This window comes from Telopea speciosissima, chromosome 1, assembly GCF_018873765.1.
Source record: "Telopea speciosissima isolate NSW1024214 ecotype Mountain lineage chromosome 1, Tspe_v1, whole genome shotgun sequence".
Lineage (NCBI taxonomy): Eukaryota > Viridiplantae > Streptophyta > Magnoliopsida > Proteales > Proteaceae > Telopea > Telopea speciosissima.
The window spans coordinates 35,545,144-35,566,642 of NC_057916.1; the positions used below are offsets into that span (position 1 = coordinate 35,545,144).

The 21,499-nt window shown below is 39.9% G+C and overlaps 1 protein-coding gene and 1 long non-coding RNA gene across 2 annotated transcripts; both read left to right on the forward strand.

Annotated features, from left to right (window-relative positions):
• The first annotated feature begins 6,234 nt into the window (after positions 1 to 6,234).
• On the forward strand, positions 6,235 to 9,602 carry LOC122649037. The gene is made up of 3 exons (XR_006331160.1): positions 6,235 to 6,422; positions 7,480 to 7,486; positions 9,590 to 9,602. It is a non-coding gene; the product is annotated as an uncharacterized LOC122649037 (long non-coding RNA).
• Positions 9,603 to 13,044: 3,442 nt separating this feature from the next.
• On the forward strand, positions 13,045 to 14,686 carry LOC122648828 (the record flags this gene model as incomplete). Its single annotated transcript, XM_043842077.1, has 3 exons — positions 13,045 to 13,194; positions 14,114 to 14,205; positions 14,539 to 14,686. Coding segments are annotated over 3 exons (357 nt in total), but the record flags the coding sequence as incomplete, so codon positions are not given.
• Between the last annotated feature and the right edge of the window lie 6,813 nt (positions 14,687 to 21,499).

Here is a 21,499-nt window from a genome sequence, read left to right on the forward strand (position 1 = left end):
ATTGGCTAAGAGGTTCTTATATCCTATTGGCTACTAGGGAATCTTCTTTATTTTAAGTAGTTTAAGTTGTTTTAAGTCATTAGGGCTCTATTTTGAGTCTATTTGAGTTTCCTAGTCAGTTTAAGTTGCCTAATAGGTTAGGGATAAGGTTAGGCCATTCCTTTTTAGTGTCTAAGTCTACTTTTGAGTCTTCTATATAAGTTTGTAAGGGAGGCCAGCATTGGACACGAATTTGATTAATGAAAAAGCTTTTGTTTGCTGCCATAGCTGCTGCTCTGCTCTGTTGAGTGAACCTTGTGAGTAATATCAAGGCTACCTTGTGGGTAATAGCAAGGTGAAGGGATTGGTGGACTCCGATCGATTCCTTGCATCTTGTAGATCGGGAGGTCCTTCTTCTAGTTCTTCAAAGCTACTACCATTGAAGATTTAATCTTTCAAGTAAGTAGTTTATTAATTCAGCATTTAACCTTCTTCTTCTAATCCTCTAACCTAAGCTCCATCTACTCCTATTATCACCCCTTCCATTAATCCATAGATCCATTAGAACCCTAAAACCCTAAATCCAATTCTGCCCTAAATTGCAGAATTTTAAAACCTTCCCAAACCCTAACTTCTTTATACCAAAATAACCCCCTAGGCCTGCCCATTAATACCCTATAAACCCCTTTCCCAATATCCAACCCTAACCCTAGGAATTGATCTAAATCCTAGTGCTGTCCATTCGAACCAGCAGCCCCTTTTGTTATTTGATCCTATTGTTTGGCTCCTAGTAGGTCTCCTACCTATCTAGGACTACATTACCTTTGGTACCGGCCTTTATCAACAGGCTCACCCCCTTTTTCCTTGAGACGAACAGTAGGGTCCATAGGAGTATCTGAAGGGTGACAACCTAACAACCCTGTTTCAGCCAATAAGTCTAGGACATACTTCCTTTGGGAGAGAAAAATGCCCTTAGAGGATCTGGCAACCTCAATCCCAAGAAAGTATCGTAGTTTCCCTAGATCTTTGATCTCAAATTCTTGTCCAAGGAAGGTCTTCAACCGGCTGATCTCATCACCATCATTGCCAGTAACCACTATGTCATCAACGTAGACTATAAGAACAGTGAGTTTTTTCCCAACCCTCTTTAAAAGAGTGTGTGATCAGCATTACTCTGCTCATAGCCGACAGAAATCATGGCCTTGTGGAACCGGCCAAACCATGCTCGAGGTGACTGCTTCAGCCCTTGCAGTGCACGCTTCAGTTTGTACACTTTACCTTGGTTTTTGTCACAAGAGAACCCTGGTGGAATGTCCATATACACCTCCTCATCCAACTCTCCATTTAGGAAAGCATTTTTCACATCTAGATGCTACAAATCCCATCCAAGGTTGACTGCACAGGATAGTAACACACGAACAGTATTTAGCTTTGCAACAGGTGCAAAGGTTTCCTGGTAATCAATGCCGTATGTCTGAGTGAACCCCTTTGCCACGAGTCGTGCCTTATACCTATCCACAATACCATCCACCTTCTGTTTCACTACAAACACCCACTTACATCCAACAATTCTCTTCCCAGGTGGAAGAACCACAACCTCCCATGTGTTATTTTTCTTCAAGGCCTCCATTTCTTTCATCATTGCTGCCTTCCACTTTCCATCTGATAGAGCTTCCTGCCAATTGTTAGGAATACGAACAGAAGAAAGAGCAGAAATAAATGCGCGAAAAGATGGGGAAAGGGAGTCATACGACACAACATGGGATATGGGACGCTGAGTGCAAGTCCTGACACCTTTGCGAAGAGCAATAGGTAAACCAAGAGAAGGAACATTACTAGGTGGAGAGGCAGGTTCCGGATCCAGGTTCGACAATTGGATGGGTACTGGAGCAACAGTTGATTGAACCTGCTTATGCTTCCTTGTATAGGTCTGCACATTACTGTCATCAATCCTCCTCTGAAATTCACTAATAGTTTTCTGGATAGGAGTCTGGACTGGGGTAGTTTGCTCCCCCTGAATAGGGATGGTCTCCTCCTGTATAGGGACCTCTCCCCCTGCCTCAGAGGGAGGACTAGGATCAGGCCGAACAGGAACAGACTCATTATAAACAGACAGGAGTGGAGGTGGAGATTCTATGGTCAGCACATCTTCAGTAACAGTCTCCCCTTGAAGATGAGGGGACACATAATCGGAAACATGCTCATGAAAGACAACATCCATACTGACCAAAGTACGTCTGGCAGGAGGATAATAACACTTGTACCCCTTCTGAGTAGCAGAGTAACCTAAGAAAATGCAACAGAGACTACGAGGTTCAAGTTTACCAGGGGACCTTGTATCCCTGGCATAACAGACGCTGCCAAATACCTGGGGGGGACAACAAAGGAAGAAGAGCCAAGTAAGAGCTCGACAAGGGGTTTGGAATGAAGAACCCGACTGGGCAGCCTATTAATTAAATAGGCTGCAGTAAGGACAGCATCTCCCCAATAAAAGGAAGGGACATTGCGAGCAAACAGAAGTGCTCTAGCCACCTTCAAGAGGTGGCGGTTTTTTCTCTCAGCCACACCATTTTGGGCTGAAGTGTCAACACAGCTGGTCTGATGTAAAATCCCATGGGCAGCAAGGTATTGTTGGAACTGACCTTCCATATACTCTGTCCCATTGTTACTCCTCAAAATTTTAAGAGTGGCATTGAACTGGGTCTGAACCAACTTGTGAACATGCTGAAAACAGGAAAAGACTTCATTTTTTGTGTGCATGAGGTAGACCCAAGTGAATCTAGAGTAACAATCAATAAAAGTGACATACCACCGATGACCGGAAAGAGAAACTTTTCTACTAGGACCCCACACATCAGTTTAAACAACATGAAATAAGGAAGAAGACCTATTATTAGAAATTGGATAATTTGAACGTGTCTGTTTGGCCAAGACACAAGGCTCACAAAAAAAATCTTCCCTATTACAATCTTTAACTAATGCTGGAAATAAAGAGGATAATGTTCCTAAAGGGGGATGTCCTAGTCTAGAATGCCATTTATGTAATTCAAAGGAGAAAGATGCTGGGTGACAGAGCCGAGAAGGTAATGCCTGGGTAGATGCAGGTTCGCCATCAAGCAGGTACAATCCGCCATGTACTTTACCCAATCCAATCGTCTTCCCCGAGTCCAGTTCTTGAAAAACACAATGAGTAGGAAAAAAAAATCACTTTACAATTCAGAGTTTTGGTAATACTGCGAATAGAAAGAAGATTAGTTGTAAACTTGGGAATATGCAACACGGAAGACAAAGTAAGAGAAGGGGAACAGCCAATGGATCCTTTCCCTGAAATGGAGGAGAGGGATCCATCAGTAATTTTGACTTTATCATTGCCAGAAGCAGGGGAGTATGTATTGAAGAGGCTAGAAGAACCTGTCATTTGATCAGTGGCACCGGAATCTATAATCCAAGGAGTGGAGACAACCGATGCGCAATGACCAGAAAAAGTAATACCTATACAGGCAAAGAAGGAACCTGAATTGGCAGCAGATGTAGTAGAGGCAGCGGAAGTTTGTAACAGACACCGTAGAGCTTGGAATTCTTCCTGGGAGAAACTAATGTCAGTAGTGAGGGCTGGAGCTACACTTTCAGTGTGATTGGCTTTGTTTGTAGGCTTAGCACGACCACGTTTGGCCTCAAAATCAGTAGGCTTCCCATGTAATTTCCAACACTGGGCCTTGGTGTGATACGGTTTGTGGCAACAAGGTTCGAAAACTCGGGTCTCGGTGCCAACTCGGACCCTTGAAAAACCGAGTCGAGTCGAGATCTCGTTGAGTTGGTGCACTTTTTTTTTTCTCGACTCGAAGCCTTGTCTCAGTGGGTTTTAGACCTAGTTTGGGTCTGAAACTTGGTATTCAGCCTATTTTAGGCCATTTAAACACAATGGCACTATCAGATTTTGCAAAAACAAAGTCCAAATAGGAGTTTCACTTAGTGGGAAAGCAGGACAGACATTTATGCTAGAAACCAGGACAGACACAGGACAAACACAACTTATTTATGCCTAATATCATTTAAGTAAATGAAATATATTTCATTTACTTAAGATACTATTCATAAATAAGCAAATATCCCCCTATTTGAATCCAATAAAAATAGTTAAAAAATCAAATTCCAAAAGGAAAAAAAGTCAACCCCCCAGTTCAAGAACAAAAACTGGATTTTCGGCGGTAGGTGCAATTTTCAACTTTCAAATGCTGGGGTTTTTCTCAAATCTAAAAATTCCATAAATCTTATTATGGTAAAACATTGCTAAAAACCAAAAGTGCGGTAAAATATTCATTTGTTTTGATGTCCAAAAAACTATTTTCATTCAGAGCGATTTTGACAGCATTCGCGCACAGCGAATTAAGTTTGACCGGTACATAACTCTTTCAATATAAATCAGATTTTAGCAATCTTGTACTTTTATGACTTGACCCTCATCTCGTCTCGGGATTCCAAAAAACCGAGAAACTCGGCGAGATCTTGCGAGTTCTTGAACTATGTGTGGCAATGATCACACTTCACAAGCTCTTTGGCTGTAGCAGCAGCAGCAATATTGTCAGAAGGAGTCTGGGTGGAGCCAGTAGCCTGTAAGGCTGATCTCTCAACTTTAGGAGTAACCATCATAGCAGCCTGACGTGTCTCTTCACTGTGAACATAAAAAAAAGTCTCCTCCAAAGTGGGGAATGGAACCCGACCAAGAACTTGCACACGAATAGGATCATAATCATCATTAAGGCCAGCTAAAAAATCATAGACCCGAAACTGGTCCACATAAGAGTGATAGGCAGTAATGTCGGCAGTAGTAGTGGGCTGAAAACGAGCATAATGATCCAATTGCTGCCATAAACACTTGAGGGCAGCATAGTATTTAGTGACAGACAACTCCTTCTGAGTAGTGTTTTGGATTGTCTTCGTGATCTCATAAACTTGAGCACCACTACCTAATCGACCATAGGTTCCCTTGACAGCAGTCCATATCTGTGTAGCAGTGTCAAGGAGGAGATACTGACTAGAGAGGTCAGTTTGCATAGAATTCAAAACAAAGGACATTACCATAGCATCATTGGCAGCCCATTTAGTACGGGCAGCACCTTCCTTAGTGAGCTGTTTAGTGGTGCCAGTAAGATGGCCAGTTAGTCCTCTACCAGCCACGGTCAAGGAGAGAGATCTGGCCCATATTAAATAGTTCGTACCATCAAGCTTAATGGCAGCAGCATAGGGAAGAAAGTCAGCCCTAGTCTGACCATCTCCTCCAGAAGTAGCAGTAGTAATCTCAGAGTCACCCATGATTCAGCTAGGCAAGGATTGATCCAAAAAATTGAAGAAATCAGATCTTCAAAAAATCTGCAGCAGATGTGGCTGAAAAACAGGTCGAGTGTAGCAATATGACAAGGGAATCGTCCCTCAAAAATCTCCCCAAACAGGCGGCCGAAACCCTAAGATCGATATTGTGTCAGGGTTTTGAAAAACCCTGACAGTTGAGATTGATGTAGGGGAAAAGGGGGCTGGAACTTGCAGAGCTTCAGTATCTGATGATATGGTTGTGATAGATGCTGTCTAGAGGCCTGCCAGTAGTGCTCCAAAGGTGAACAATCAACCTCCCAAGTCGATAAGGTTGATTTCCAAAAAATAGGAGCAGTCCAAAAATCGCAGAAAATAGAAAAAACAGCAGCTATCGGGAACTGTAATTAGGGCATATATGGTGAGGTGGGATGGAGGGCAGCAACTAGATCATAATGGGATCACCTCATTAGTGTTGCCCTTGATGGATGGAGAGAACCAAGGAAGGAGGAAGAAGAAAGAGAGAAAAAAATCGATAGAGAAGGGTGGAAGAGAAAAAACGATGGAGGGGGGAGGTTTTGAAAACCTAGATCAGAGAAGTTGGCTCTGATACCATGTTAACAAAACCGAAAATAAAAGAATGCTTGAATGATCTATGTGATCAGCCAAGCCATATATTTATAATCTGAAAAAATACAACTTAGTGACAATAATGACCCTGCCATAGCCGACATAGCTAGGCAATACATAATAATAAAAATAAAACATCAAAAAGACCAGAATACCCCCACGGTATTCTGGTGTACATTATTCAACAATTGGGTACGTATGTTCAGGGTGGGATGACGTACTACACTCTAGGTTTATTAGGCGACTTGGGTCTATTACTAATTGGGAGGTAGAAGGTACTATTTTCACAAATTTCTGCATTTTCAGCCAAGCAACAAGGATGTGGATACCTACATGATAGAGTTCCACAAATTATCTTCAAGGTGCCGCCGACTTTAGGAGACAGACCAGCAACGGGTTATGAGATATATCAGCGGGCTAAGTACTGAGATCCAACTAGAGTTGGCTAACACTGATTTTAGGTCCGTTGATGAGGCAGCAGCTTATGCCAAGACAACTGAAGAGAAGTACTCAAGGCTCCTCTAACTTATAGACCTCCACCACGGATTGAAGGAAAGAAGCCTGAATCACATAGAGGGGAAGAATAGAAGTCAGACGTTGTCAGAGGCAATGATTGGTTGAAAAGCTTTGTGTGTCGTAATTGTGGTGAGAAAGGCCACTTTGACAGTAAGTATCCTAAACGTACTTATCATCTGACTACGGTTGAATTGGAGCAATTGTTGGCTAATATGAACAAGGAGATGTTGGAGATTAATGATGAGCCCAATGATGATCCCGATGGTGATGAAGTTGAAGCTCATTCCGTTAGTCTTACATCATTCTTAAATAGATTAGTTGATAAAGCTCCCCTCTTCAGACAGAAGGGTATTCTTTTGCACGGTACTGGTTCTGCAGATGTTCATACAGTTGTTGATGCCGGGCAAGAAGTGATGTAGATCAAAGCATGAAGATGGAGGACGTGCACAACATGAAGCTTTGTCTAAGAATGATCAAAACTCAAGAATGAGTGTTTTTTTCTTTCAAGAAAGGGATATAGAAGGGGGGATAGAATCAGCTCTCTCAGCCAGGCTATCTCAGCCCATCATCGCAGAATTTTGCATAATGACCCTCCTTTTGGCAATGGAAGCACTTGTTAATGGTTCGGTTATCTATAGGACCCTTACCTTTATCCACTGTAGCTTGTGGAGGTCGGGTAGGGAATCCAACTGATGCAGATCCAAGCATCTGCAAATAAAAGCAGCCCTAAGATTAGGACTTAGTTATTTTAGCCTTAGTTTATTTTGTAAACTTAAATTGAACCCGGTTCAATTTTGGTTCAATTTAAGTGAGTCAGTTCTATTGGTTAGACCTAGTTTATTTTGGAACTTAAACTGAACCAGGTTCAACCTTGGTTCAATTTAAGTGATGCTTTCTATTTCTATTGGTCCTTAGAGGATCATTTTAGCTTGTATTAGGATTTGGGCCTATGGCCATCTTATTAATAGCAAAATCGTGGGAGACTGCCCACAATGAAAGTTTAAGAAAATTCTGTTTCAGCTTTGCTGCCATGGCTGCTGCTGTTAGCTCCTTTGTGAGTAACATCAAGGCTGCCTTGTGAGTAACATCAAAGTGGTGGGATCAGTGGACTCCGATTGACTCCTTGCATCTTGTAGATCGGGAGGTCCTTCTTCTCAGCTCCTTGCATCTGGTAGATCGGGAGACACAATCATCTTCAAGCTGCTGTCTTGCAATTTCTGCAAATCAGTAAGTATTTACAGTTTTGTTTACGAGTACTTTTCTTCTTTTTAATCCTCCAGCCCGAACCTATCTTACTTCCCAGCCTTATTTCTCGATCCAAACCCGTCCAAACTTCATCTACCACAGCCTCTCTTCGCCCAACCCTACACACGATCTTAACCTCAGCCCCTTCCTTCTTGCAAAACCCTAAAAACTACCATTCCCCCCAAGCTGCCGAAACCCTAAGACCTCAGCTGAACCATTCCAGCCTTAAGAATCTGTTCATATTTCAGCCACGGCCCCTTTACCCCATCCCCTACACTTGACCTTGCTTGCAGCCCCTATTTCCCCTCATCTCCCATTAAACCCTAAAACCTAAAAACCTCGCCTGAACCATTTCCAGCCATAAAAAACCCTCCATATTAGGATCGAACCTCCCTCTCCCCATTTGGAAAACTCGATCCAAACCTTGGACTAAACCCTCCACTATAAATCCTAACTCACCACCTTCTTCTTCCCCAAACTCAAAACCCGAAACCCTAGTTTTCTGAAATTTCAAAACTTATTCAAATCTAACCAAACCTAGTTTATTAGATTCCCCCAAACCTGCCCAGCTTTACTCTATTAGATTCAACCCCAATACCCTAAGCCTAACCCTTGATATGACCCAACTTCCTCAAATCTGCCCCTCCAAACCAGCAAATTTTATGATCCTGATTTACGTGGCTCCTAGTAGATTTAACATCTACCTAGGACTACATTACCAACAGGCCAATTGGGAACGTAAGGTTTATTTCCATCACTTGGTTGTGGAGTGAATCTTTGTGGGCAGCTTTGAGTAATTCTTCAGCATCCATGGCTTTCTCAAAATAATCATTCAAACTGTGTATTGGAGTTACCCCTATCTTATGATTCTTATCTCGAATATCAGCTCGTAATCCCAATTTGAAATGAGATATGAGCTGATCATCTTCCTCATCTACACCCGTACGTGCCAAGAGATTATTAAACTTATCCATATATTCTTCAACAGTCATGTTACCTTGATGGAGAGTATTCAACTGATCATGTAATCTTCTTCTGAATGTCTGAGGCAGATACTTATCTTTTAAAATTTCCTTCATCTCTTCCCAAGTAGTGGGTTCTTGACGACGACGATACAGCTTGACTTCATGTGTATGTCATTCCCTTGCTGTACCTATTAATTTGGTTCATGCCAGCCTCACCTTTTCTGGCTTAGGGAGTTGATTTTAGGTGTTATTTATTTTTATTATTAGACACTTATTTAGTTTCCTATTTGAGTTGTAATCCTAATTGGGAATCATAGTTTTGTTAGGAATCCTAGTTAGAGTCTATTTTCTATTTTATAGGTTGTATTAATTAGTTTCTTACTTAGATTAGGATTGGGTTGCTTTGTATGGGGTTATTATAAATAAGTATGCAGCTGAGCAGAAAAGAGGCAAAGATTGAAGAGAAAAGAGCTATTGATGAAGCTGTGAAATTCGACAACGGTGAGATACCGTGGGTGAGAAGCCTTGGGTGAGAGGATGGTGGGCTGAGATTTCTGATCCTATCCAACCTTCTATATCCCTTTCTTCTTCTTTCCTATCCTTTGCTGTTTTTCTTTCATATGTAAACAGAAAATTAATAATAAAAGAAAAGAGTTTCTGTTTTGTTCCTTTTATTGTATTGATCCTGCTGCAATCGATCTTCCGTTGGTTTCCCTGGTTTGAGGTCGACTTTGCATTAAGAAGCCAATTGCATCTCTGCTGTTTTTGTTCGAGCACTCAATCTTCCACAAAAGCAGCTCTTTAAGAAGATTCATGTACGAGGTTTTGGATTTACAGCTCAAGAAGAGGCCACTGCAATAGTGGCCACTGCAATAGTTTGAGTACACTTACAGTTTGGGCCACTACATTACCATGAGCCTTGCGCAGTCCAAGGTTTAGAGTATCAGTATCGGAAGGGTGATTTTAAGAGATGTATCGTATCGGACCATATCGGGGATACGTATTGTATACTACAGATACGCATGGAAATGGTCAATATACACATGGAAATACACTGTTGGAGGCAAAAGCTATATAAATAAGCAATATATAACATGCATAATGCATAAACACTAAAATGGAGAACAATGTATAACGAGACATACTTTCATCGATTTGAGTACAAATCCTTGCAATGATCAAGCTTGATGTATCAACAAACTTAGTTTTATCTAATTTTATCGATTTATAGCAAAAAATAGGATTAAAAACCATGATTTAAACACAGATCAAGTTTTTCTAAAACCTACCTTTTCTGTGAAATCTCTTTTTCCTATGAAATCTCCAGCAATCTCTGATCTCGAAAACAAAATCATATATTGATAGTCACATGGACCTTTAATGACCGTATCAACGTGTATCGGTTGGTATCGACCGTATCGGTATGTATTGAGTTGTATTGGTATGTATCGAGTCGTATCGGTCGATACATACCGATACGTATCGATACTCTCGCAGAACATTTAATGTACGTATTGTAAGTATCAGTCCATCTTATCATATCGCTCCGTATAGTATCATATCTGTCTGTATCAGCCACTACAATACGATACCAATCGAGACATACTATTTTGTTAAAACAAAGATACGTATCGGTATCGACCGATACTGATATGTATCGGTCCATATCGTATTGTATCGGTCGATACTTTAAACCATGGCGTAGTCACCTTGTTGACGCATTGTGATATTCTCCTAAGGCGACCTTGGCAACGACATGTTGGTATTCACTATGATGGTGTATGGAACACCATCAAAGTAAAACAAGGAAGGCGTACATTTCTTATGTTGCCTCATGCATTGAAGGACATACCGGGACGACAACAGTTTTCTCTTCCTTTAGATATGGATCAGTCTCCTCCCCATTCATGGATTGCAGTTCGTCCGTCTTCCCTGAGATACATGCCACCCCAATGTCGAGATAATTACAAGTGTGTCTTGGGTTCGCGACCTAACTAGATGGAGTCGAGTTCTTTTAAGACCGGGAGAGTTGATGCAGCTAGACGTAGGAATCATTAGGGACTTATGTAATTTGTTTTTTGTTTCCCTTTATTTTAGAGTCATTCATGGCAAGTAGAGTTGAGTCCAAAGCTTGTTTCAATCCAAGTCCAGTATAGAATCAAACTCTATTTCAGTTTCAAGATAGGATTAGAAGTTGTTTTCCCTTTATATACTTGGTTGTACCCCTCGATTAGTGGCTGCATTGTTTTGAATGAAATTGAACGAAGGTGCTTACCTTGTTGGTGCTCAGAGATGTGTGCGCAGTTCCCTCTCCTCTGATTTTGTCGCCCTCTTGATTCAGGTATAGTCGATCCATACCTTTTCCTCCTTATTCTTTCTTCTTTATTTCCCCTATTCTTCTTTCTTCTTCTACCCTGTTTCGTTTTGGCATAACTATTAGCTTCACCCGAAGTGGCATTGAGCTTCCTTGATTCCTCTTCTTTCTTGCTCAGATGTTGGGAATAAACTTCCTCCCATAGGACGATTCAAACCCTAGAAACTCATATCGAAAAGCCTTCCCAAGTCCCAACTGTGAGTTGAAATTGAACGAAGGTGCTTACCTTGTTGGTGCCCAGAGCTGTGTGTTCAGGTCCCTCTCCTCCTTTGATTTTGTCACCCTCTTGATTCAGGTATAGTCAATCCATACCTTTTCCTCCTTATTCTTTCTATTTCCCCTATTCGTTTTTCTTCTTCTACCCTTTCGTCTTGACATAACTATTAGCCTCACGAAGTGGGATTGAGCTTCCTTGATTCCTCTTCTTTCTTGCTCAGATGTTGGGAATAAACCTCCTCCCACAGGACGATTCAAACCCTAGAAACTCATATCGAAAAGCCTTCCCAAGTCCCGACTGTGAGTTGCAAATCTGCAATCAAATCTGGTTGCACTAGTATCGCAAGGGTTGGTTTCAGGAAGGCTGTTCTTGATTTCAAACTTTTGTTTTGTTTGATTGGTGGTTGCCGATTGTTGGCCTGTGGATTAGCAACCTACCTCTTAAATTTTAACTTGATTGAGGCCTGTGTGCATGAGTTCCCTCATTCGAAAAACGCTCCGGTTTTCCACCTTAGCTGGTTGAGGAAGAGGGTTTCTTAATAATTGCAACAAGGGCCAGATTCTGTGATAATTATACAAAAGTCCTCTCTTTCTAAAATCTGTTTTTATTTTATCCCATTCTTCCCTATCAAGTTTATTTACCTATACGTCCCTGATTTTGTTTTCTTACCAAAAGGGGATCCAATATTTCAGCATACGTACAGAAATTGCCACTGCTCTTTTGAAATTGATTCGCTTGTTAGTTGTGGGCCCATAACGATCCAATTTGAGGATTTTGGAACTCTGGATCCGCATCAGATTGTTTCCTAAATTTCTCAGTAGAGAGTTCAGATTCAGTGAAGCTATCAAAGATTCATAATTGTTGAAAGTAAGTAGAAATATGCTTGTGTTTCTGCATAAAATGTGAATATTGAAAGAGAAAAAAGTTGTATATGCCGATATACCATATCAAGTTAGTGGTGACTCTGAACACTGGCAAGAATACATTCTAGCCATAGTACTGGATGTAACACGTGCAAGAATTTGATCTATAGAATGTAGGAAGAGTTTGGTCCTTGATGGTTGCCAGCTGAAGTTTTTTTCCTGAGATTTTCAAACTTTCGATATTAGATATTTCATAAGATATGAGTTGTAGCTTGAAAATGCTGCATAGGAAATGGCTATACCTGCTTTTTCTTCCAATTTGCGGGGTTGTCTTGGAGATTGTCAGTCAAGATATATATTCATCATACATGTACAGATCTTGAATTTTATTCTCTCCCACACTCTTCAAGACCCTTAGTTCCTAAGTGCATTGGTTGGCTTACAAAAATGACTACATTAAATTAATTTCAATGTAAGCTCTTAGTGTTGTCTGCAGTCTTTTATTGTTTACAGTAGCGGAAAAAGAATCCAACTTAGAATTGACAAATCAATCGACTTCAGAATTCTGTTTGTGTTTTCAGATAATGTGAAAACATGCTTCTATATCTCTCATAAACATAACAAGGATGAAGGTTTCAATAATCTGCTACTGTTACTCTTTTTGAGAAACTTGGCCTTTGCACTACCTTTGATTTATTTGTTTGCATCTTAAGATCCTCTAACCTAGTATTTTTTGCATTTGCCTTCGCCATATTATGCTTCAAAGATCATTTATTCATAAAAATGTATGCAAGGCTCTGCAGCTTAGAATTCTTGTTTAGTTACCTCTATTCTCTGTTGCTCACATTGGATTATATTGCTGCTTTTAAATTTCCAAACCACATGTCTACCTTTAAGTTATAATAACTTCCCTATTTTCTTTATGCTTCTCGGACTAATCTTGGTTGATCTGGGGGACTCCCTTCTGTGCTAGTTGTACAGAAAAATCTTGACGTGGGTGAAGTACTCGTTGTTGATGCCTCTTGCATTGTTGCCATGACAGCTTCCATAAATTTTCAAGTAAAATACTCTGGCCCCATGAGGCGGGTGGTCTTCGGGGTGGGTTGATTTCTTATGTTTAATCTTTTCTTGCCCCCTTCACATTTTATTTTTCTTCTCTCAAAACCACCATCATATTCCTGGTAAGATCATGCTATGTTGTTTCCAGTTATAGCTTGAGATATCAATACTAGTGTTCAGTTATAGCTTGTGATATCAATATATGGCTTTGTTCTGTTTGCTTCTGCTACCTGTCTTTCATTTGTGAAGTTGTGAGACATAGTAGTCTTTCTATTGCACTCATGTTCAGTTTCGAAAGCACAATAATAGTTCGATTGAAATTTTTGGCTAGTAGTAAAAACCTTCCTTGTTTTTTATGGTTTGACTTGGCTATCTCAACTTAAACATGGGTCAAATTTCATATTAGGCATTTTGCATCACATCCATATGGACACTATAATCTACCAAAGAATACAGTTACCCTAGTTGATTTCTGTTGGTATGGGGTGGCTAATCTTAGCCACCTGTATCTATTCAGTTATCTTAAAATGTCATGGACAATTCAGTGAACCAATGCTTCGACTACAGAGATTATTCAGTTTTAAACAAAAATGGGTGCTTGAAAGTAAAAACTCAATCTAGCTTTTTACTATTTGAGTAAATTTGGTTAACAGAGACCTAGGTTCTTGTAAATGCCTGACCCTTGCTTCAGTTTCTTTGAGTTGGACTAATCTGAATATAAGTAAATCAAATTCAATCTGGATTGACTGTGCAACCTTATGATTGCTATGCAGTCAACGAATTGAACTGTAGGCTTAACAGGACAAATACTTGTAGTAGGCGATTTTGTACCAACTTTTATATTAACACGTCACTCCATGTAACCTCCTAGGCCTGGCATCCTCTGTAAATTTGACCAGACTGTAGCAATGCCCATTTTTGTCTTTAATTTAACTGTTTCATCTATGACATATTGTAGAGTGAGAACCTAGTTACTGCTGTCTTAACTGGGCCGGGCTTAGTCATCGTTCAGAGTTTGCCCTTCTTCCGACTTTCTCAGCGCATTGCAAGGCAGGTTCTTTTACTCTGTAGATCATAATCCTTAATGTAACTCTAACTGCTTCCTTTTCATTTCCCCATCTCCTATCAGAATTCTTTTGCTGTCCGGTTTCCTACCCGGTACAGTTGTCCAGTTCCTCTCATAGGGAGGCAGAAATGATGTTTTAACCTCCCTCGGGCAGTGTGTTCGGGCAGGGGGTTAGATCGTCATTTCCGGCCCCCTATGAGAGGAACCGGACCACTGTACCGGGCAGAGGACCGGAGATGAAAATGATCCTCTTCTATCATGTTTTCTATTACATTTGTTTCCAAATGTTTATGAAATAGATTTCTTCTGGTTTGCAGAGCGGTTACATCACCGAACTTGAGGGAAAATCCGAAGTTCTTCATTCAAATAGCTATATTTTTCTTTTTAGCATATGTTATGATTGTATCATCGTTTATCTTGACAGATGTCTAACTTTTATTTGTTTTAAAATTTTCCTTTTAACTCGTTTTGTTTCTTTTTTTTTTTTTTTTTTTTTTTTCTCTTTTGTTGATTCGTAAGTTGAATTTAGTAGTTAAATAGGCTAGCCAAGTGTGATTGTGATCATCAATTATGAGCTAAGTGTTTTCCTTTCTGAAAAATTACCCCCTTTTCTGAATAAAGATCCTGGAATTGCATGCTCAGCAGGATTAATCGATTAAGTGGTTTTGGAGTTATTAGGCAGATCAGATGTGTGAGAGGTAATGACTTTGTTTCTTGTCATTTTCAAACCTTTCTGGCTAAAGCCCCCAAGGAGAATAGTTTCTTCTACTGCCTTCTTAGAGAAGTGTGAATGTGATAGAGAGGGGAGGGGGGGCTGAGATTTTTTCAACAAGTAGGTTGTGTTTGGTTGTCGGGTGAATGTGAGATGGTGCAAGAAAGTAAACTTGTAGGAGAGTGGGGAAGTAGAATCTGGTGGAAGAAAATGGGACTCATTTTCCAATCTTATGTTTGAAAAGGGTGTAGGTCCATGTCTCAGACTCTGTAGCTAGTCTACATGAGTAAATGTATAAGAAGTGAAAAGGTGTAAACTACATAAGAAATTCTACTATCAAGAACTTGGAAAATATAAGTAGAGGGTTAAAAGCAGGTATCGGTATTGGATCGGCCGTAACTGAAACAGATATCTATTGTTGGTATTGGGTAAAAAGGTGGTAAGTTTTTAATTTGCAGCCGATTTTGGACAGGCATTGTCCGATCCGTATTGGTATCGTATCAGTATCACATTCTCTTTTAATCTCCTGAAGATGATATATGTAAGGTTTCAAATGGAGCTAGCTGTATCGAGAAATGAATACTAGGATGCTTGCTTTTAAAAATGACCTGTTTGGAAACTTATCCAAAAGTCATTTTTCACAAGTGGTTTAGAATAAGTGGATTAGTTTGCCTTGGAAAAAAAGTTTTTAGCCACCAAGAAACCTTTTGCCTTTGGGTGAGGTTGCAACGATTGAGTCTCTCTCTCTTATCTCCTTCCCAGATTTGATGAAAGGTTCTATTCTTGGTGGGCAATCTCTTTAGATTACGTTTCGATGAAACGCCACACGGGGGTCTTGAAGAGGTGTTACTTTGAACAAAATTTGTGCAGGTACAAGGACAACACCTCTTTTTTTTTCTTTTTTTTTTTGGGGTAAAAAGACAATAGAAATTAATTAAAAGAGAGAAATATCCGAAATACAGGAGCGATATACTGGTTTTGATTGCCAGGTCATTAGCATGGTGGATAACATCTCTATCTTTCTTACATAAATTAAATTTAGCAAAAGTCCCTAAAATCTTCGTAATGTCCCATAAAACAGTAAAACATTCCCAAGGCCAATGTGGAGTAGGTTGGGATAACCACTGGACTAGATCAAGGCAGTCAGTCCAGATGTTGAGGGTAGAGCCTTTGTCTAAGTCTATTCGTTGAAGCCCAAGTAGCATTGTTTGTGCTTCGGCCTCTTGTGGTGATCTTGCATGGCCAAAATCGGAATAGGCACATTTAAATTGATTGTTATTCACAAAAATAACTGCCCAGCCTGCTTCACCTGAATCAGACTAAAAACTACCATCACAGATAATGTAGTAGAAAATGTAAAAGGGGGAGGGGGAGCCCAGTATTAGTTTAAGTATCAACTAAAACGTCTAAAGATTCCTTTATTGTTTATTAAAAATATATTGAAGAGAAAATTTTCACTTTTATATTGGATGTTCTTCTTAAGATACTTTATGTTTCAACATTTCGACCATATTCTTTTGTTTACTTGATTGACTCTTATGACGTATAACATGGTAGACTAAGTCACTGAATGCTTCATATTTTAAGAGGATGTACAAACAAGGTTTAGTAGAAAGCAATCTTAGGCCCTCACTGGACAAGTGCTCCACTTGTGTTGAGGCCAAGTTCACCAAATAACTCGGTTGAAAGACAAAGTGGCTTGTCAAGCTTGATGCATGGCGATCTTGGTAATTTTGAGTCACTTCAATCAAGGCATATTCAAGTGTTTTTTTCTCTCCTCCTTATGAGTGAATCATCCTGACTATTGAAAGTGGCTAAGCGAAGGCGAAGGCGAAGACGAAGATGAAGATGAAGATGAAGACGAAGACGAAGATGAAGATGAAGACGAAGACGAAGATGAAAACGAGTTCATAGTAGAGGACGAATTGGAGAACAACACTGCAATAGCCTGAAATAATGCTCCAAGGGTTTTGACTTGACATGCTCAAGGAGAGATGGAGGCGGGTTATGATAGAGCTTGGGTTTCCAAATAAATTGTTATATGGATACAATTGCATGACGTTCCAAGCTAGTTACTATCTTTCAATTTAGAGAGGGCAGCCACACTATGGTATGAGGACTTGTAAGCTTGGGCCTCCAAGGCCGTTGCCACTCCACCACTAACCTCAGCAGCTGGTGCCGTGAATATTGGTTGCCAACATGGTGACTCAACAACCGGTGTCATTACAGTGATTCCTCATGGTTGTGTCCTTTAACTAGCGTTTGCATTAAATGATAGTAACTATATTCAAACGGTTACACATTTAAATGCTCAAGGTGCGGCCAACAGTTACACCACCACATTCTCTGGTACAATATTTTATGCTCATCAATTTCTACAGTTGACCAATAGTTACATGCCTTCAATTTTATCAATTTCAGCATCTCCTAAAGGGAATAAATTACCACAATTTTATCCGTTTCTTGCACTTAACGGTAAGCCTTCCCATATGATCTAGAATCAACAAAGAAATTTTACTTGGATCGATCTTCAAGGAGATCAAGATTTTTTCCAAAAAAAAATTCAAAAATTTGGGAAAACTATACGTTTTCGTCACTGTCGGAATATTTGTCCGGTGAAATTTTTATCTGTCACCACCGCATGAAAGCTCTCAACGAGACGAGCAAAACGAGGGTTGGATCGTCGCCGACTGGTGCCAGACGCACACCCTCACGCCCCGTCTGATCGGCGAGTAGATCTTACTCGCCGAAAGTTTTTTTTTTTTAAATGGAATATTCCTTACGTGTGGGTCAAGTTTGACCCGATCAACTTTGACCCGACCCGATTAAAAAACCCGACCGAAGACCCAAAAATTGACCTGACGTTTTGACCCGATAACTGTTTTTATGCGAACTGTAGGGGAATGAGATGTTGACCACCGAAGTGGCACGTCAAGTTTCTCTGCAGTTCTATCATGACAGCAAAGTTACTATTTGGTTGCAAAATTATTTGTTATGGGAACTCTAGAGGAATGAGATGTTGACCATCAAAGTGGCACGTCAAGTTTCTCTGCAGTTCTATCATGACAGCAAAGTTACTATTTGGTTGCAAAATTATTTTTTATGGGAACTCTAGGGGAATGAGATGTTGTCCACCAAAGTGGCACGTCAAGTTTTTTGTAGTTCTACCATGGCAGCAAACTTGGTGGCATTTGTCCAAAAGTGATGTTGCCCAAGTTTAAAGGAAAAATGAGCATGCACATAAGTATGTGAAGGAATGGTAGTCTAGGGGTTCTATATGCCCAAAAGTTATAGGATTCCTAAATTATCTTTTCTTTCACAATGAATATGGATTTATGAAAGGACTAGTGCATCTTATGCCCTAAAAGGGTAAAGATGTAGTTCGATTGTGACTTTCATATGGTTTATATTATTGGTATTTAATTGTTTATTATACTATCTAAATTATCTTCTTTTTTTTTTCACAGTAAATGTGAATTCATGAAAAGACCAGTGCATCTTATGCCCCCAAAGGGTAAGGATGTATTCCGATTGTAACTTTCATGTGGTTTATATTGCTAGTAATTTATATTGTCTCATGTGCTAACTAATTTACTCATATTTTGGTGTGTTTATATCCAAATTATGCTCTCATAAACTTTGTGTGTGTATTCATCTGGATTATATTGTCTCAAGGATGTCTGTTCAGGGGTAATATTCTTTCCACTGTTACTGCCCTGTCTGATGATAACTATAAGAAATGAAAAGAGGACTTAGATGTGGCCCTTTGTCCAATGGAGTTAGACTAAGCTATTAGAGAGACTAAACCCATAGTCATTGCTATTAGCACTATAGAGCAATGAATAAAAACTGAAAAAATGGGAAACAACCAACAAGAAATATATGGCACTGATTAAGAGGTCCATCGCTGAGACCATGAAGAATAGCATGGAGAATATGAACACTGTCCATATAATATTTGGCTATTATTAAGGTAGTATTTGAGGTTTCCTAAAATACTAAGAAAGGAGAATTGATGAATTAGTTTCTCTTAGCAAAGTTTGATTGCAATGGAAGAGTGGGTGAATACATACTTGAAATAGCTTCCATTGCAAAGAAATTGAAGGATCTTGGGATTAGTTTGGATAATGACCTTCTGGTCTACCTCACTATCAAATCCCTCCCAGAACTGTATGAGAACCTAAAGACCACCTATATTGCTTTGGGAGAAAAGTGGACCATGAAAGAACTTGTCTCCATCTACACACAGGAAGAGAACAACAGAAAGGATAAGAATAAAATTGAGAGTGCAAATGCTACTGTTCATAAGGGTAGTGGATCTTACAGAAATAAGAAGAAGGTTTTTGGGGTTAATGAGGAGGATACATAGCAAGGATGAGATGTTGGTGTTTGTGGGCACATAGTGGAGGTCGCTATTAAAGCCATAGGAGTAGTTAGAATTTATTTGAACAATAGCTTATTAGGGCATAAATGTTTAGGTCATATAAGCGAATAAAGAATGTAGAAATTGGTCAAAGATGAGATTCTTGTACCACTGGCTTTTCAAGTTTTGCATGATTTGTATACTGCATGAAGGGGAAAGATGACCAAAATCGGAAAGATGAAGGCAGTTCGTAGTAATGATTTGCTTGAGTTGATACACACAGACATTAGTGGCACTAAGTGAATAGCGGCATTTCATTACATTGATGATTTCTCACGTTATGGATACCTCTATCTCAGTTCTAAAAAGTCAAACTCTTGGGATGCCTTCATGATTTACAAATCAGAAGTTGAAAATTTTTTCTTTCAAAGAAAAATTAAGATAGTAAGGTTTGATAGAGATGGAGAGTATTATGGCAAGCATGGAAATTCTTCCCAACTTCTTGGTCCCTTTGCCAAGTATTTGGAGGAGTAGAGTATTATTGCCCAGTATTCCATGCCAGGCACACTACAATGGATTGGAGTTGTAGAAAGAAGGAATCGTACTCTGAAAGACATGATGAAAAGCATTCTTAGTAACATCAGTCTTTCAGAGTCCCTTTGGGGGGAAGCAATCAAGTCAACTGTTTATATTCTAAACAGAGTGCCCAATAAGTCAGTCCCAAAGATGCCTTTTGAACTTTGGACTGGAAGAAAGCCTAGTCTCTATCACTTGCATGTCTAGGGTTGGAAAGCTGAAGCAAGGTTATTTAATCCACATGAAGGGTATTAGACCCTAGGACGGTCAGCTTCTTCTTTGTGGGATATCCTTGGAGGTCCAAGGGTTACAGATCCTACTGCCCTAATTCGATTAACAGAATTGTGGAAATCAGTCATGCCAAGTTTATTGAGAATAGTGGTGGATTTCCTAAGTCGAGGAATCTTGAGTTTGATGAAGATGGCACAATTGCGTTTGATGTAGTGCTCAGTACCAGTCTTCAATTGCCTATTATTGTTGACCATGTTGCACCTGAACCTGTTGAAGAGGTGTTTGCAGAGCCAGTGGCAGTTGCTGACCCCATTGATCCAGTTCAGCGAGAGAAGATTTTGAGAAGGTCTAATAGACCTCGTAGGCCTACTATTGGATTTGCTTAAATTTTGTATCTGACAAAGGGTGATTTTGACATTGGGCAAAAAGAAGGATCCAACCAGTTACGAGCAAGCTGTTAGTAGTGAAAATTATCAGAAATGATTGGATGCAATGTAGGATGAGTTGTTGTCTATGGATACCAACAAGGTTTGAGAATTAATTGATCTTCCAGAGGATTGTGCACCCATAGGCTCCAAATGGATGTACAAAACTAAGACTGATTCTCAAGGCAGAGTTGAGCGCTACAAGGCCAGTAGGTAGCAAAAGGTTTCCCACAAAAGGAAGGTGTGGATTTTCGTTAGACCTTTTTTCCTAATATCCACAAAAGATTCTTTCAGGATCATCATGGCACTTGTAGCTCACTATGATCTGGAATTACACCAGATGGATGTTAAAACTGCATTTCTAAATGGAGATTTTGCTGAGGATGTTTACATGGTGCAGTCAGAAGGTTTTGAGATTGTAAGGAGTGAGAGGAAAGTCTACAAGCTGAAGAAGTCTTTATATGGTCTTAAGCAAGCCTCAAGACTGCGGTACCTCAAGTTTCATGAGGTGGTAGTCTCATTTGGGTTTTCTGAGAACCCAGTAGATCATTGCATATATCTGAAGGTCAGTGGGAGTAATTTCATCATCTTGGTGCTTTATGTTGATGATATCTTACTGACATGCAGTGACATTATTACTTGAGACAAAGAGTTTTTTGTCTGTGAGTTTTGAAATAAAGGACATGGGTGAAGCCAGTTTTGTCCTTGGTGTTGAGATTAAGCGCGACAAGAAACAGGGATTTCTAGGGCTATCACAAAAAGCTTATATTGAGAGGGTTATCAAAATGTTTAATATGTCTACCTGTTTAGCTGGTGATGTACCAATCAGCAAAGGAGACAGACTGAACAAGCAATAGTGCCCTAGAAATGATATTGAGAGAAGTTCCATGACTGACAAACCCTATGCTTCTGCAGTAGGGAGTTTCATGTATGCACAGGTTTGTACTTAGCCGAATATAGCATTTGCAGTC